The sequence below is a fragment of the Mus caroli genome, unplaced genomic scaffold (assembly GCF_978045245.1).
Source record: "Mus caroli unplaced genomic scaffold, Mus_caroli_1 scaffold_1, whole genome shotgun sequence".
NCBI lineage: Eukaryota > Metazoa > Chordata > Mammalia > Rodentia > Muridae > Mus > Mus caroli.
The window spans coordinates 57,133,483-57,152,141 of NW_028227256.1; the positions used below are offsets into that span (position 1 = coordinate 57,133,483).

General features: G+C 36.7%; 1 protein-coding gene across 6 annotated transcripts in view; it reads left to right on the forward strand.

The window, feature by feature from the left end:
* Nucleotides 1-18,659, forward strand: part of Nbeal1 (neurobeachin like 1) — a 153,232-nt gene that overhangs the window by 53,517 nt on the left and 81,056 nt on the right. For all 6 annotated transcript variants that reach the window (XM_085837734.1, XM_085837726.1, XM_021162943.3 and 3 more), the window contains 11 exons: nucleotides 1,917-2,015; nucleotides 2,101-2,681; nucleotides 3,500-3,632; nucleotides 4,222-4,341; nucleotides 5,875-6,178; nucleotides 9,643-9,728; nucleotides 11,912-12,001; nucleotides 14,500-14,668; nucleotides 15,276-15,409; nucleotides 17,890-18,049; nucleotides 18,159-18,261. In XM_085837734.1, the coding sequence (XP_085693860.1) occupies nucleotides 1,917-2,015; nucleotides 2,101-2,681; nucleotides 3,500-3,632; nucleotides 4,222-4,341; nucleotides 5,875-6,178; nucleotides 9,643-9,728; nucleotides 11,912-12,001; nucleotides 14,500-14,668; nucleotides 15,276-15,409; nucleotides 17,890-18,049; nucleotides 18,159-18,261 (1,979 nt within the window). The remainder of the gene's footprint in view (nucleotides 1-1,916; nucleotides 2,016-2,100; nucleotides 2,682-3,499; nucleotides 3,633-4,221; nucleotides 4,342-5,874; nucleotides 6,179-9,642; nucleotides 9,729-11,911; nucleotides 12,002-14,499; nucleotides 14,669-15,275; nucleotides 15,410-17,889; nucleotides 18,050-18,158; nucleotides 18,262-18,659) is intronic.

Here is an 18,659-nt window from a genome sequence, read left to right on the forward strand (position 1 = left end):
CTCTTCTGGTGTGTCTGAAGATAGCAACAGTGTACTCATAATACAAAAAATAAATAAGTCTTTTTTTAAACTCTTTTTTATTTTAAACGATTTACATTTGAAATGCTATCCTGAAAGTCCCCTATACCTTCCTCCCACCCTGCTCTCCAACCCACCTCCTCCTGCTTCCTGGCCCTTGCATTCCCCTGTACTAGGGCATATAATTTTTGCAAGACCAAGGACCTCTCCTCCCAATGATGGCTGACTAGGCCATCTTCTGCTACATGTGCAGCTAGAGATACGAGCTCTGAGGGTACTGCTTAGTTCATATTGTTGTTCCACCTATAGGGTTGCAGACCCCTTCCTTGGGTACTTTCTCTAGCTCCTCCACTGGGGGCCCTGTGTTCCATCCTATAGATGACTGTGAGTATCCACTTCTGTATTTGCCAGACACTGGCATAGCCTCACAAGAGACAGCTATATCAGGGACCTGCTGGCAAAATCTTGCTGGCATATGCAATAGTGTCTGCCTTTGGTGGCTGATTATGGGATGGATCCCAGGGTGGGTCAGTCTCTGGATGGTCCTCCTTCCTCAAGTCCAAATTTTGTTTCTGTAATTCTTTCCATGATTATTTTGTTCCCCATTCTAAGGAGGAACAAAGTATCCACACTTTGGTCTTTCTTCTTAAGTTTCATGTGTTTTGCAAATTGTATCTTGGGTAGTTAGTCTAAGTTTCTGGGCTCATATCCACTTATCAGTGAGTACATATCATGTGAATTCTTTTGTGATTGGGTTACCTCACTCAGGATGATGCCCTCCAGATCTATCCATTTGCCTAAGGATTTCATAAATTCATTGTTTTTAATAGCTGAGTAGTACTCCATTGTGTAAATGTACCACATTTTCTGTATCCATTCCTCTGTTGAGGGGCATCTAGGTTCTTTCCAGCTTCTGGCTATTATAAATAAGGCTGCTATGAACATAGTGGAGCATATGTCCTTCTTACCATTTGGAACATCTTCTGGATATATGCCCAGGAGAGGTATTGCTGGATCCTCTGGTGGTATTATGTCCAATTTTCTGAGGAACCGCCAAACTGATTTCCAGAGTGGTTGTACAAGCTTGCAATCCTACCAACAATGGAGGAGTGTTCCTCTTTCTCCACATCCTCGCCAGCATCTGCTGTCACCCGAAGTTTTGATCTTAGCCATTCTGACTGGTGTGAGCATTGTTGTAAACCTAATGCAGAGCCACTGAGCTATGCCCCTAGTTCTTGTTGTTTAACTTGGGTCTCAGAATATAGCTCAGGGTGGCCCTGAACACTCAATCCTTCTTTCTTTACCTCTCCAGTTCTAGGCCACCACAGGAATCAGAAATTTAATCTAGCTTCTTTTTTTTTTTAATTTGAGACATACTTCTGTGTAATAATACACCCTGTCTTACAGGTGCTGGGGAGGAGAGGGTAGAACAGGACAGGATGACAGACAGAGAGAGAAGATGAAGGTAAAGGAAGTGTCATATAGCTTAGTCTGAAGAAAATAGTTCTATAAACCAGTTGTTTCTCATTTCACTTACTCTGATGGACTTTTGTATCTTTATTATTATTATTATTATTATAGAAGAACATAGAATCTGTTTTAAGATGGACAGACTCAGGTTCAAGGGCATCTCTATTATCCCAGTTCCTGAGATACATGAAACAGATAGAAGGTTTACAATTTTAAGGTCAGCTTAGGTAGCATAGATAGCATAGAAAGCCCCTGTTTCAAAAGCGAGAGAAGGATGAATATAGATAGACATAGATAATAAAGAGAACAAAACTCATTTCATAATTTTTGTATCTTATGTTAGTTAGTTTAAATAAGTATTCAACATTTAATATTTCAACAAATTTAGTCATTGAAAATGTGCTTTAATATATTGTTTTACTCTCTAGGAAGTATTTAAAGAAAGAATTGGCTATATGCACATGTTTGAGGTATTAAAATCTTTGGGCCAGCCACCACAGGAACTGCTTAAAGAACTTATGAACATGGTGAGTTTTTAACCTTTCTGATGAGAAGTTCCACTCTCTCCACTTTAGGAATAATAACTACTGTCTCCTCTGTGTTACTTTTCAGGCTGTTGAGGGTGATCACACTTCAGTTGGCATTTTGGGCATTAGTAATGTCCATCCTCTCTTGGTTCTTATCCAGTGGCTTCCGGAGCTAGAATCTCATGACCTGCAAATCTTTGTCTCTGATTGGCTGAAAAAAATTTGTTGCATTAATAAACAGAGCAGAACTACCTGTGTGAATGCAAACATGGGAATAAAAATCATTGAAGCTCTTGAATCCCATTCTTCCCTACATCGAACTTGTGCTGAGAACTTGATTGTAATCCATGGTTCATTGGGGAGTCAGTCTGTGAGCTCAGAAGAAATCCGTCGGCTTCTGCGATTGCTGAGAGTAGATGAATCAGAGTGTATTCACCCATATACCATTCCTGTGACTCGTGCAATCCTGACAATGGCCCGGAAACTCAGTTTTGAGAGTGCACTGCAGTATTTTAATTTGTCACATAGCATGGCCGGAATTTCTGTGCCTGCTATTCAGAGATGGCCTGGGTCTGCATTTTCCTTCACTGCTTGGTTTTGCTTAGATCAGGATCCATTAACCCTTGGGAGTGCCAACAAAGGAGGAAAAAGAAAACAATTATATAGGTAATGGTATAAGTTGTGGAATACAGATGAATATTGTCACTTAGTATATGCTATGATTCATGAATAGGAAAAAGTAAGCATCTAGGTTTTAAAATTTATTACAGTTGATGTGAAACTTTTTTATATTGTGGCTGTATAGTTTAGAGGTGCTTCATTGCTTTCAAAATATTCTGTATTTTAGATATTTTTCTGACTATAAACTGAGTGCCTGTAGGAAAAAAATAGAAGTAGTATAAAAGTGGAGAAGAAAGGAGTAGTAAACTCTGCCCCACTGAAGGAGTTACAGATTTTAACATGCTTTATGGTTTTTAAAACTATTATGTACACTTTCTGAATGTTCAGAAGAATTTAAATATTTGAAAATTTAGTTTTGCTCTAGTTCAGTGGTTCTCAACCTGTGGCTTGCAATCTATTGCAATCTATTGAAATCTATTTGACCAATTCACAGGGTCCTAAGACCATCAGAAAACATGGAGATTCACGTTATGATTTAGAACTAGCAAAATTACAGTTGTAAAGTAGCAGCACAAATAATTTTATAGGAGGGGTCAGCACAACACGAGGAACTGCATTAAAGGGTTGGGGACCACTGCTTTCGCTTGATAGTGAAATCCCATTTACAGTATTATCGTTTATAATTTATTAACCTTTATGCCCAAAATGGATTTAAAAATGACAAAGTTGGGCTGCTGAATTAAGTAGCAACATTGTTGATAAAGATATTTGTGATTGCTTTATGGTTAATATTGATGGGCTTCAATGATAAAGAGACTGGGCAAGTTGATCTCAGAGGTTCTGATAACATGTATTTTTGTTAGCTTTTTTACAGGAAGTGGAATGGGTTTTGAAGCTTTTATTACCCACTCAGGTATGCTGGTTGTGGCGGTGTGCACAAAGAGAGAGTACGCAACAGTCATGCTTCCTGACCACAGTTTCTGTGATTCTCTCTGGGTAAGACTTGAGGATGCCACATCAGACTCTTGGCTCTGTTTTGTCTTTAAGATGTATAACAGTTGGATGTCTCTTTATGAGGAACTTTGATCAGCTTTGCCAATTTTCATTTTCACATGCTGTTAGTTGTGAAGTTCTCTCTATAAAGATGTTAGTGTATTTACCATTGTCATTAAAGTAACAATAATATTTTTTGCTGAAACTTATATTGTGAATCTTTGAAGATTTCCTAGACTGGTTTTTGAATTTCAATTCAAAATGAAAAGTGAGATTGCTAAACCAGTTATCTCTGTTGCTTATCTAAAAATTATAAAATGCTTCTCATTGAAAAAGATAATTCTAAGAATATTTAAAGCATTATAAAATGCAGACAAGACTATAATATTTGTGAGTCTTTTGGCAATGGCTTGATTTTTTTTTTTTTTTAGTACTTAAAATTGTCACTTGTTTGGGAATGTCATTGAATCAGTGTTTTAGCTGTCCTTAATATTTTGTTTATATAAGTTATGAAGTAATATTCTTTAAGCATATGTCATTGCAAAGGCACAGTGTGATTTTAGTCCTTTTAATGTATGCTTTTCATTGTCAGCATAACATAACCATCGTTCACATGCCTGGAAAAAGGCCCTTTGGCCAGAGTTTTGTCTATATCTATGACAATGGACAACAAAAGGTTTCTGCCCCTCTCAGATTTCCTGCCATGAATGAGGTGAGTACATGCACCTTATTCTTTAGGCCTATTGACTGAAAAAAATCCTGAAAATATTTATGAAATATATTCCATTTTTTTCCTAATATTTTGAATTGTGTTGTATGTTAAGATACAGAAAATTGGTATTCATTTCTCTTAGTCTGCCATTAGATAATTTCAGATACTATGTGGAAAGAAAACAATTCAAGAAAGAAACATATAATGAAAGGTTTGGAGAAGTAGGTTCAGCAAAGCCAAAGACCAGACCAAAGCATCATAAAAAAACAAAACAAAACACCCAAACTTCTTTAAAGTATATAAAATGTTTAAGAAAATTCTACAATACTGCTGGGTATGGTGGCACACGCCTTTAATCCCAGCACTCGGGGGGCAGAGGCAGGCGGATTTCTGAGTTCGAGGCCAGACTGGTCTACAAAGTGAGTTCCAGGACAGCCAGGGCTATACAGAGAAACCCTGTCTGGAAAAAACAAAAAAACAAAAAAAAACCCAAATAATAGAAAATTCTACAATAGACTTTGCCATCTGTTAAATTTGAACTGGTGATGAAGTTATCTCAAGCTTTATTCTCCACATAGGTAAAGAATTTTTGAGACTGGCCAATTTAAGACAGTCTTTTCTAAGACTAGTAGGACAAAGTAGGGTGTTTGTCAATAAGATTTACCTGATAGTTTCTTGCTTCATCTCTTAAGTAGCCTTTAATTAACATTATTCTGTTACATAATACTAATGATAAATTTTGTGTGGGAAAGTAATTATCTCTATTTTAGATAACAGTAAACCTCTTTTAACTTTTTTTTTTTTTTCTGTTTTTTTCCAGACAGGGTTTCTCTGTGTAGCCCTGGCTGTCCTGGAATTCACTCTGTAGACCAGGCTGGCCTTGAACTCAGAAATCCCCCTGCCCCTGCCTCCTGAGTGCTGGGATTAAAGGCGTGCGCCACCACGCCAGGCTCTCTTTTAACTTTTTAAAAAGAATACTCACCAATTAAGAAAAAAAAAGACTCACTTGAAAAAGACATATACTTTTATGACTAAAAGTATATGTATATATTCTTAAAAGTAATGTATATATTCTTTTGCTAAAAGTAACTTTGACAGTCATGCCTTAGGTATATACTTGCCTGTATAGGTCATGATCTAGTTGAAAAATTAGCTTCACTTTTATTTTAATGTGCTTATTTGCATAGTTTTATATATACTATTTCATCTTATTTTTACTTTATTTTAAAGTTCATTTATTTATTTTCACATTGCTGGATATCAAACCCAAGCTTCACATATCTTAGACAAGTATTTCACCATGGAGCTACATGTACAGCTCCATAGTATTTAATTTCATTGTTGCTTTGTGGTTTTTGAGATAGGCCCTCACGATGCAGCTCATGCCAGTTTTGCCATGGCCCTCCCCAGTCCTGGAACTATTACCTGTGTGTTACCTAGCCCAGATTTGTGCTGTTTACTTTTAAATCTGAAGAGAATTATTTTAAAATTGTGTGATTTTAAGTTCTTTTTGTCATTTTGTTTAATCTTTAGCCATTTACTTCCTGTTGTATTGGTTCAGCTGGGCAAAGAACCACTACTCCTCCACCATCTCAAATCCCAGATCCACCATTTTCTACTCCCATTACCCCTCACCGGACATCATTTGGTGGAATATTGTCATCAGCCTCCTGGGGAGGAACAATTGAAAAATCGAAATTGTTTACCAAATTAATTTCAGCTGGAACCCAAGATAGTGAATGGGGTTGTCCCACGTCTCTGGAGGGCCAGCTAGGATCTGTGATTATATTCCATGAAGCTCTGCAGCCTCCTCAGGTCAAGGCTTTGTATTTAGCAGGTGAGCATGCACAGCCACAGTATTTAGCATTGTCTTTTTCTTCCTGTTTTTACCTGAATGTTTCCTAAAGAGTTATTTGATTTGAAGAATATGTTTTATTTGTTCATTTGTTCATTCACTCACTCACATTTTGGCAATCTAGCACATACTAAGAAAGTAATCTAAGTACTGAACCATATTACAGACCTGTGATTGTTTTAATTGCAACTGAAAAGAAAAGCCTGTTTTATACTATACTTTTTTTGTAGGAATGCCTAAGACAAGGGTGTGGTGTGTGTACCTTTGTGAGTTCATGAGCACCATGTGTATACAGTTGCCCAGATAGGTGAGGGGGTATCTGGTCCCCTACAGTTCAGAGCTGCTTCATCTGGGTGCTGGGAACTGAACCCAGATCGTCTGCAAAGAGTACTATACACATTCTTAACCACTGGGCTATCTCTCCAGACCCATTTTGAGTGATCATTAAATTTTTTAAAAAGTTTTATATTTAACGGATATGAATATACTGTCACTCTCTTCAGACACACCACAAGAGGGCATCAGATCCCATTACAGCGGGTTATGAGCCTCCATATGGTTTCTGGGAATTGAACTCAGGACTTCTGGAAGAGCAGTCAGTGCTCTTAATTGCTGAGCCATCTCTTAAGTATTGATATTTAAATTTCTTAAGTATCAAAACTACTGTCTGTGTTAGTCTCCCAGGATTGCCATAATCAATTTCTAGACTCTGTGTCTTTAGCCATCAAAGTTTATTTTCTTAACATTTCTGGAGGGTAAAAGTTCAAGATTAAGGTAATATGAATATCATTTTCTAGTGAGGCTTCTCTTTGCTCTAGGCAGCCCCTTTCTTACTGTAAGCTCAGTGTGAACTTACATTCTTTTCCTCACTGTGCATATAGAGAAAAAGAACAGACCTCTATAGTGTTTCCTCCTTTTCTTATGAGGGGCTCTGTCTGTTTAGGATCCATTCTTAAGACATAATTTATTTTTAATTTTTTGTTTAAAGACTATAATTACGATAGTCACATTGGAAAGTATATTTTAGTGTAACTTTAGGTCAGTCACTTCCATACCACTATAAGTACTTTAGAAAGATGCTAATGAGTTGATGAAATCACATATAAACCTACCTATATAAGAAATTATGATATTCAAAAATTCTAAGTCTTTCCCTAGAATTTGTCAGTCTTATGATTTATTAATATACCTAAAAAATTTTTGAAGGCAGTACAGATAGGTATAGTATTGTAAATGTTCTTGTTTTGTTATTTTCTTTTGACTGTGATTTTGAATATAATATATTAGTTACTATTAGTCCTAACATTTCTGTTTTATAGCTGTATTTTATCAGAATATTCTGAATTAAAAATTTTAAGAGTCATGGACATTAATTTTGCAGAGAGCCTGTTTTTCATAAAGATACCCTGTTCAGACTGCATAGGAGTTTTGAGATGAATAGAACTATCTGGATTTTTCAGAGTTTAAATTATAACATTATCATTTCTTTGACACTCACTGAGTATTCAAATGTGTGGTTTCCGAGCCAAGTAAGTGTGTGGTTAGATAGTGCAGCATTTGTGGCTATATAGTATACAGTTTATTCTAATAGTTCTACTTACAATTTTACTCTTAAATGATAATTATATCATTGTTATAAATTATTGTTCTTTACCTCTGTGTGGTTTCTTGAATTTATGATTATAAATTCTCTATAATTTGTTGTTTGTTTTTGGAGACAGGATTTCTCTGTGTAGCTCTGGCTTTCCTAGATCTTGCTCTGTAGACCTTGCTGGCCTGGAACTAATAGAGATCCACCTGCCTCTGCCTCCCAAGTGCTGGGAGTAAAGATTGCACCAGTACCACCTTAGCTATAATTTTTTAACTATTGTTATAAAATTAAGTTTTTAGTATGAGTGCTGGAGAGATGGCTCAGCGGTTAAGAGCACTGACTGCTCTTCCAGAGGTCCTGAGTTCAATTCCCAGCAACCACATGGTGGCTCACAACCATCTGTAATGGGGATCTGATGCCCTCTTCTGGTGTGTCTGAAGACAGCAACAGTGTACTTAACATGAAATAAGTAAATCCATCTTTAAAAAATTTTGCTTCAATATGATGAGCTGTTGTATTTAGAGTTTTAGTTTAATGGATTTAATGATTAACTTCTGAGAATAAACATTAAAAGTGTGAATAAGTGAATGGTTCAACATACATGTCATATAGTCAAAAGAGAGAAAACAGTCACAGTCCTTTTGATGACACAGAAGTGTATCAGCTTTAGCACAGCTTCAGTAAGATGGAGTATCCAGCTGTGCTGTAGGCATGGCTCAGTGAAAGCAGAAGAACCTGAGTGTGGATCCCAGCACCCCTGGGAAAGCTGGCTGTGGATGCCTTCCACCATCAGCCCAGGGTTAATGTGTAGAGACAGGTGGACTCCAGGCCAGCCAGCCCACCTAAATGAGAAGCTTCAGACTGACTAAAAGATCTATCTAATAAAAATAAGGTGGGGCCAATTGTGGCAAGCACTGGGATTTGCTGAATAGGAAGAGGCTAAGGAACAGAGAGATACAAGAAGTCACCCAATAGCTTCTTTGGCCTCTCGACATGTACATAAGCACATGTACTTTTATACATATGCACATATCCTTCTCTCTCTCTCTCTCTCTCTCTCTCTCTCTCTCTCTCTCTCTGTCACACACACACACTTAAATAATTATAATTTAAATAATCTTCCATTATGTGTCAGATGGAACTTTGAGCTTACATTTCAGTTGTAAATAAAATGAGCACTGTTGCCTACTTACATGCTATCCCATTTCTTTGCTGTCATCCAAATTGAAAAACCAGGTTGGTTTTTTTTTTTTTTAAGGTAGAGTCTTATTATAGAACCCTGCCTGCTTCTGCCTTCTGAGTCTTAGCATTAAAGGTTATACCAACTGGACTGGAAAGGTGACTCAGTTAAGAGCACCTCTGTTCTTCTAGAGGACTCAGGTTCCCAGCATCCACATGGCAGCTCACTACTGTCCATAATCTCTAATCCAGTTTCATGTTACTTGAAACCTTCACATAATAATACATGCAGGCAAAACACCAACGCACATAAAATAAAAATAGATAAATGTGTGTGCGTTGTGTACGACTATGCTCAGTATCACATTTTTAATGCTTTTCTTCTTATTATTCTTTTGAATTTGTTTACATTAGATAAAGCAATTTAATTTTAGTATTTTATAATATTTTCATACAGTGTCCTTTCTACAGCAGAGATTAATCATCTCCCCAAATGTTCTAGGTTTTAGAAAAATTAGAGGTGACCTAAAACTAAAGTACATATATACAGTGTGTTTTAGCTCTGTTATTTGAGTAACTTGAAGCATTTTGATTTTAAATTTTGTTCTAGAAACATAGAATCCAAGAGGACATGCATATTTAGTGATGGTTGTGTATGTGTGTAACTAATTTTCAGGTCCAAATTGCTTAAGCCCTTGGAAGTGTCAAGACTGTGATATGGCCGACTTGCCAAGTAACACCCTCCTTCACTACACAGGAAAGGTAAATGCATGGGTCGTCCATAATTGTAACTTCCATGAGCTCAAATTGATGGTTTTATTTCCTTTGTCATTTCAGTGCGTAATTGCGATAGGGGGTGGGAGTGGTGGTGAATCTTGAGTTTAAAAAAAAAAATTAGGGATTGTAAAAGAAGTTGAGAAGAGCAAAAATTAAGACCTACCTTCTCAACTCGAGTTCAGGTTATGTGTCATTCTAGTGTGTATTGGGATAGTTTCTGAAATTGGTTCTGAGTTGGTTTTAGTGAATGAAACCTTTTAAACCTATTTCTCTAGTTACCTCAAGAGAGGTGAAACAGCAATACTCAAACTTTAGTTTGCTTTTTAAAAAATGTGATGTTGAGGGGAAGGGAGATGTTTTTTAAAGGATAGAATCACTTTCCAGTATACTGCCATGCCTAACTCTTTTTCCTTCAAAAACTCAGTTAATGAAAGTAACAGACTAATAGTAAAGATGGAAGGAGAAAGACATAAGGTACAGGTGGGAAGAAGAAAACAGCCAAGTGCCACAAGCAGCATTGTTTGCCTTTATCATATTTAATGTTACATTGGCACATAAAGTACTTTTATTGTATGAGACAATATAGAATATATTTTCCTAGTTTAGCAAGCTGGTATACAATCATACTATTTATTTGTTACATCTGACTTGACAAACTTACCTATTTTTATGTTCTTCCAACTTTATAATTTGATAAATTTCAAACCTTAGAAGTTAAAAAAAGTAATGTAATTACCCTGTCTAATTCTTTCCCAAATTAGCTAATTGTTAATATTTTGTTGTATTTTATGACGTTTTTCAAGTAATTTGTACAAGTAGATTGGCATAACTGTAAATCTTTATCCCTGAATATTTTTACATAGTTTCTTACATAAGTGAATATATCATCTATTCAGTTTTCCCTAAAAAATACTTACTTAGCAAAAGTTAGTTTTGATCCAGTCAAGATCTATGTATTTTCCCAAACATAAGTTTGTTTATCTAACCATAAACTTCTTTCTTGGCAACTACTGGTATTTACTCACCTATTCAGTCTCCAGTGTGTAGCACAGATTCTAGGAAGTGAGTGCATCTCCTCCACGTAGTATACCAAGTGACACACTCTGTGCTGGTTTTTAATATTATGGTCCTTACCTTTTTACAAAGTGAATTTGAATTGGTGATACTAAGATTGTATTCTTTGAGACGAAAATTTAAAAATATGTACTTTTAAAAATTAGTTATTGCCTCACTGTTTTCCGTCAAGAAATGTCATTTATATGTAAGTAAGTCGGTTTTTTGAAGGTTTGTTTCTCCAGAGTGGTGTACTAATGCTACAAGTCTGAAGTTCAGTAAGTCATGGGGTTCTTGTGTTCTTCACAGCCTTTTAAGAGATTGATGATAAGCTTTAACAATCATGCTGTGATAAAAATGCTCCTTGCTTTAATCCGTTTCACCAGTTTTTTGAGCACTCTTTAGAAACAACTCAAGTATTAACGAATGCTAATTTGTTAAGTGGTACTTTGGAAGAGTTTGCAGCTTTTCAGTTGTTTTCATCTCCATCCTTATTTGTAGCAGGTGCTTAGCCATCTGTTTCTTTAAAAGTCAGTGTTTTCTTTGTGCCGAGAACTGAGTGCGGTGACCTGCTTTTGATAAGCAAGTGCTTTAGATTTAGTCCCTGATTATTTTTAAAGAGCTATTATTTAAAGAACTTGATGTGTAGCCATGAGGACCTGGGCTTGGATCCCCAAGCAGCTATATAAAGGACATTACTGATTTGCCTATAATCCCTGTGCTGGAGGGTCAGAGACAGGTGCATAGGTTGCTGGCCACACAGTCTAGCTAATGGTGAGCTCTAGAGTCACTGAGAGATCCTGTCTCAAAAAAGAAGGTAAAGAATGACTGATGACATCTAAGAGCTGACGTCTGCCTCAGGCCTCTCAGGTATAGACCTGCTTACATGCTCCCACACAGAAACACAAACACAACACAGAGATAGGTAGGTAGACAGGTATATAGATAGATAGATAGATGGATAGATAGAAAGAACAGTGAAAAGCAATTGCTAGGCATGTTATTGATTTTATTATTCACTTTTTAAATTATGGTAGAATAGTCTCTGTGTAATTAAAGCTATGTTTTGTTCTAATTGCACTAAGGTGCTTGTTGTATTTTTCTTTTTTTCTTAGGCTTGCAAAAATTCAATTTGCCTTGACTTGTCTGCTAACTGTTTGCATGGAAGATTAACAGGAAACAAAGTAGTGAATTGGGACATTAAGGTAAATTAATAATATACAGTGGGCATTGTATAATTTAAATTTACTTTAAGTTTACTTAAGCATAGTATATGGCTAGAATTTTTGAATAATAGGAACTGGACACAGGATATTCTAAAGTCTGAGAGGAGGATGGGAAGGAGAGATGTGTGTGTGTGTGTGTGTGCGCGCGCATGTGTGCATGCACACTGTTAGAAATCTATTGACCTTCACCTGTTGCTTTGATTGATCAGAAACCTTGCCTTTTAGGCTAAGTAAGCTGGCTACTCAGGATCTCCCTGTCTCTGTCTTCCAGTGCTGGAGTTTTCAGGCAGTCCTGCCCAGAGTTTTCCATGGGTAGTTGGGATTTGAACTCAGACCTTCAGGTTCCCATGCTGGCACATAGTTTATCCACTGAACCATCTACCTGCCCAGCATCACCAAATTGATATTAATAATAGGTTTCTGTTAAAATTTTATGCATTGTTGGACATGGTAGTGAGGTCTTTAATCCCAGCACTTAGGAGGCAGAGAAAGAGACAGTTCTCTTTGATTTGTGTTCAGCCTGGTCTTTTTAGTAGTTCCAGGCCAACCAAGACTGTAGTGAGACCCTGACTCCAAAATAAAATTTAAAAAATCTTCAGATAGATAGATCGATAAAATGTTATGCAGATTTATATTCTGAAGGATGAATAAGCATAATAGTTGAGTGACTGACTGAAACTCTTTTTTTTTTTTTTTTTTTTTGGTTTTTCGAGACAGGGTTTCTCTGTGTAGCCCTGGCTGTCCTGGAACTCACTTTGTAGACCAGGCTGACTCAGAAATCCACCTGCCTCTGCCTCCCAAGTGCTGGGATTAAAGGCGTGCACCACCACCGCCCAGCTTGACTGAAATTCTTACCTTTGTAAACTATGTTATCAATCAAGCCAATTCAAAAAATATGCTATGGTTTATATTCATATATAAGTTGCACAGTTTATTTTTGTAATATTGGCTTTACAAGACTAATTTTGTGTGTTATATATAGAAATTTACTTATGTTGTCCAGATCTGAAAATTAGTCTTTAGTATTTTGTATTATAGCTATATAAATTAACTAATGAAGCATTTTACCTAATGTGGGAGACAAGACAGGAACAGAATTATTAGGAGAAAGACAATTTTATATTTATGTTTAAGTAAAATTAAAGCCCCCCTCACAAAAATAAAAAAGGCAACTGAGAAGAAAAATATTTGCTATTCAAAAGTTCAGTTACTACCACAGAAAGAGCTCTTTAAAATCAGTAATCGTTTTTTTCCCCAGCACACACCTTTATCTTTTTATGTAATGTGTAAAGTGAATTTTAGATCATTTAAAAGTATACAAAACAAAGTGGCAGGTGTGTATTATGAATAGCCCTTGAAATGTCAGGTACAGTTACAACATAAAGAACATTGTATTGGGAAGTTGGACTAAATTAGTGTTTTATAGCTGCAGTTGTGACAGGTAACTGTATGAGATGAGACATATGTTAATCTCATCTCCTCCCTTACCTTTCTGCTTCTTTCTTCCCTTCCTCTCCTTTTCTATTCCCTTTCTCTCTTAATCCCTTCCAGGCTGGCCTTGAATTTGGAATGTTCCCATCTCAGCCTTTTTTATACTAGGATTACAAGGCTACAATAACACATCAGAGTAGGTCTGAATGTTTTAGTGATTAATAATAAGAGTAACTTTATATAACATTCTTTTTTGTCAGATATTAAGCACTTTTTACATTTTAGCTTACTTCATCCATTCCATCTCTTGTTAACTAAAATTAGAGGAGTCAGTCATAATTCTGGTTTCTCACTTGTGGTTTTTGTTTGTTGTTGTTGTTGGTTTTTAAACGTATGTGAGTACACTATAGCTGTACAGATGGTTGTGAGCCTTCGTGTGGTTGTTGAGAATTGATTTTTTAGGACTTCTGCTTGCTCCGGTCAGCCCCCTCTCGCTCTGGTTGCCCTGCTGGCTCCGGTCAATTCTGCTTGCCTAGTCCCTGCTTGTTCCAGCCCAAAGATTTATTTATTATTATAATTAAGTACACTGTAGCTGTCTTCAGATCCACCAGAAGAGGGCGTCAGATCTCACTACGGATGGTTCTGAGCCACCATGTGGTTGCTGGGATTTGAACTTAGGACCTTAAGTAGAGCAGTTGGTGCTCTTACCCCTGAGCCATCTCATCAGCCCTCACCTGTGTTTTTAATGCATAATTGTACAGTTGTGTGATAGTTGCTTGTTCTTGACATTTTTAGAATTACATTATATGTTGCATATATTTCAGCTTCCTAATAATCAAGCACAGACAATGACCCAAAATGGTCTCTTTTGAATATAAGTTATATTTATTTTTAAGACTGTCTGTGTAAGGATACATTCAGCTTAGGCTATCACATACATTACTTAAGGTTTATTAACAAATTGCATCTTCATATGCACTGTAGATACTGAAGTATACCATTGCTCTTATTTTGTAATATTAAAAATTGTTAATTTTTGTTTTCAGGACATCATCAATTGCATAGGTGGGTTAAATGTACTGTTTCCTTTACTGGAACAAATAAGCCACTTTAGTGAAGGACAGACTTCTGAAACAATGAGTGAAAACACAGTTCCTGAATTAGTAACACCTAGTGAACAAGAATGTATGGGATTGGCCTCCACAAGAGCATCAGGTAAGAAATTACATTAGCCCCACCCAGATTAGTCATTTAGAAAGTTGAGAATTAGTTAGAAAATAAAATGCCATACCACTTAATTATTTATAGCTGTTGTAACTTCCCTACTGAACTGACTTAGTAAGTTTATAATACTTCGATCAAAACACTGAAGATAGTAATTTTACATTTGACTATCTTTAGTTTATACTCTTAGTGGGAAAATACTCCACCATATTGTTAAATCATGGTACCAAAGCCGGGCATGGTGGCGCGCGCCTTTAATCCCAGCACTCAGGAGGCAGAGGCAGGCGGATTTCTGAGTTCGAGGCCAGCCTGGTCTACAGAGTGAGTTCCAGGACAGCCAGGGTTACACAGAGAAACCCTGTCTCGAAAAACCAAAAAAAAAAAAAAAAGAAAAGAAAAAATCATGGTACTAAAACAAATATTTACATATGGATGCAATTATATAGAAAACACTTGCTGCTTTTTCTGATTTCATTGTCCAAATAAATCTTAGAAGCAAGCTAACCTATTGAAGTACTTCTTTGTTGCAATGATGTCGCACGTGTGACGTAAAGGTGATGAGAGTGATTGTGATAATGACGTTTGCCTGTTTTCACAGAGTCAAGGCTGGAGAAAAATCTAATTGCAACATTTATTTTGATTGTGAAACACTTTATTCAGAGACATCCTATCAACCAGGACAATCTGATTCAGTCCCATGGAGTTGCAACTCTTGGTGCTTTACTTCAAAAGGTAATCAAGTCTAGCATAGGGCTTTCAGATAAGCCCCGATCTATAAGGAATGGTTAAAGGAGATCACGAGGCTACTTTGACTGGAAGCCTAGTGCACAAGCCAGGATTTGGCTTCTCTCCTACAGTTATTTTGTTTTGTTTTTGTTTTGATTTTTTGTTTTAATTTTTTGTTTTAAACTTTGGTAGCTGCTGAAAAGGCTCCATAATAAGAGGCATAAGAAAGGCAATGGAAGCATTCCAAGAGGCTAATAAATCCAGAGTACCACTTCACCATGGTACAGTTTCTCATAGTGACAATGTTAGAAGGAAGGTTCCTGGCTCCTGATACAGAAGGCAGGTAGGTCATAGTGGTTCATACCTTCAATCCCACATTTGGAAGGAAGAGGCAGGTTGGTTTCTGTAAGATCAAGACTCTCCTGGTCTACATAGAAAGTTCTAAGACAGCCAGAGCTACATAGTAAGACCCTGTCTTTTAAAAGAAATGAAAAAAAATTGGTTTAGAAGCCTTGTATGGCTATTTCAGAAAACCACTAGGCAATTTGAAAGATATAAAAAGGCTGAGAGTGAGAGGCTGGATATGGTGGTGCACAACTTAGAAGCCAGCACTTGCTGGGCAGAGGCAGGCGGATCTTTGAGTTCAAGGCTACCATTATCCATAGAGTAAGTTCTAGGAAAGCCAAGGACACACAGAGAAATATTTTCTCAAAAAAAAAAAAAAAATGCAAGACAACAACAACAAAACAAAAACCAACCAAAAAAAAAAAAAAAAAAAACAGAGAAAGAATGAATCTGGTCTGAAGCTCCTATCAGTAGAAGACTACCATTAAATGTCAGAGAAGTTAGGAAATTATTGAAGAACTTCACCTTAAAATTACTGAGATTATTTCATGTGACCAAAAATGAGACTCTTTTGTACAGCCAAATTAAGGTCTTTTTCTTATAGTATACTTTCAATTGGTATACAGCAGAGGGTCTTTTCCACCGCCAGTTGTTAATTTAGCATGCAGACTGTCTTAGCCAATTTATGAAGATCAGATTTTAGACTACTAAACAGATGAGGAAACATAGTCGTATTGAGAAACTGATACTTAACAGATTCCTATTCTAAACCAGTATTATATGATCAGCCTAGGATGCCATTATACAAAGTTTGTAGCCTGCTTTCTGGTGAGCTACCAGTTTATAACTCTTTTGAAGCTTTCTCTCTACAAGATTATTTTATAATGCTGTTGAAAGACCTTCCTACAAAGTTGTTGTATCAGTCTTCAGTAGAAGTCATTTTTCTGAGTTTAATTTACTTAGCAAAACAGTTGGGAGAAATGGACACAGTCTTGTCTTTCTCAGTGTTGTGAAGGGAAAGGTGTGGCAGGAAGCTATAATACAGTTAAGGATAATACCACTATGGCTGTAGCTTTCAGAGGGCCCTGGAAAGAGGAACTCTGAATGTCAGAAGATATATCCTTACTCCATGTGCACTGATTGGATTGTCTTTATCTGTGGATGGGAGAATAATTCTTCTTTAAAGCTTGCTCGACCTCTCTTTCTCTCTGTCTCTCTGTCTCTGTTTCTGTCCCTTCCTTCCTTCCTTCCTTCCTTCCTTCCTTCCTTCCTTCCTTCCTTCCTTCCTTCCTTCCTTCCTTCCTTTCATGTGCATCAATGTGTTCTCTGAATGGGAACTGGAGTTACAGACAGTAATGAGCTGCCATGTCGGTGCTAGAAGAGCAGCCAGTGCTCTTAACCTCTGACCCATCACTCTAGCCCCTTTTAGAGAATTTTCTAAGCTCTGTCATATATTGGCTCATGATGGTTTGCAGCTTCCATTCCTTCATCTGTTAGATCATAGATTCTGTAGCTAGACTGCCTGAGCTTAAAACTTTTGCTAGATGAATTGTATGGAGATGCTGTTTCATTCCTTAGATTCACTATCTGTAAAATAGGAATGATAATTTCTTAGAGCTTCTGTAAAAATTTAGAGTGATAAGGCGTTTTGAGCATTTAAAAAAGGGTGTGGAATAAAGAAAATATGATTCAGTGTTAAATCAGAAAGACTAATGATTTAAGTTATTTATATTTTCACCGTCTTTTACTCTTATTTTTTTTCAATTTTTTTATTAGATATTTTCTTCATTTACATTTCAAATGCTATCCCAAAAGTCCTCTATACCCTCCCCTGGTCCTGTACCCACCCACTCCCACTTCTTGGCCCTGGCGTTCCCCTGTTCTGGGGCATATAAAGTTTGCAAGACCAAGGGGCCTCTCTTCCCAATGATGGCTGACTAGGCCATCTTCTGCTACATATGCAGTTAGAGACACGAGCTCTGGGGGTACTGGTTAGTTCATATTGTTGTTTCACCTATAGGGTTGCAGACCCCTTCAGCTCCTCGGGTACTTATTTTTGGATGTTCTGAGTTATTTGAATTTATAGCTTCATACTATTATTTAAAATGACCTTTATGAAACTCTTTTCTGTTAAATTTTAGGTGCCAGGTTCTCAAATGGATGTTAATGTATTGATGGCAATTCAGTTACTAATTGAGCAGGTATCATTAGAAAAAAACACACTGTTGCTTCAACAAATGTATCAGTGTTTACTCTTTGACTTCCGTATTTGGAACCGTGGAGATTTTCCTTTTCAGATTGGTAAGTCCAAGCTATCAAATAAAATATTATACAGTTGTTTTTGGAATGTATGACCATCTGTGTGACTTTATTCCAGTTAAGTTATTTTTATATGAATATTTTATTTTAGGCCATATACAGTATCTTTCGACAATCATTAAAGACAGCAGGAGAGTTTTCAGGAAGAAGTATGGCGTGCAGTTTCTCCTGGACACACTTAGGATTTACTATGGGTATGACATCTTTGTTCCTTCTCAGTTTAGCTGCTGGGTTTTGTCTGACACTTGACTGAGTGTGTATGTAGCATGCCCAGCAGTTCAGGAACTCCGAGACTCCAGAGAAACAGGGTAATGTAGACTAAACTGATAGTGATAGACTCACATTTACCAGGTCTGTATGTTGGTTTTATTAGTTGTGTGGTGTTACTCAAATTACTCAAACTGTCTGTATTTAAGTGTTTTCATCTGTCTAAAGCAGATTAAAAAGTGACTATGACCTGTGATGGTTTTGAGAACTAAATAAGTTAGTATGTTAAGACACATACAAGTGTCTGATTCTTATTATTATACTTTTAGTTGTATAATGAATATTGTAATAATTTAATTTTTTCATTCAAACTCTTAAAATGTCC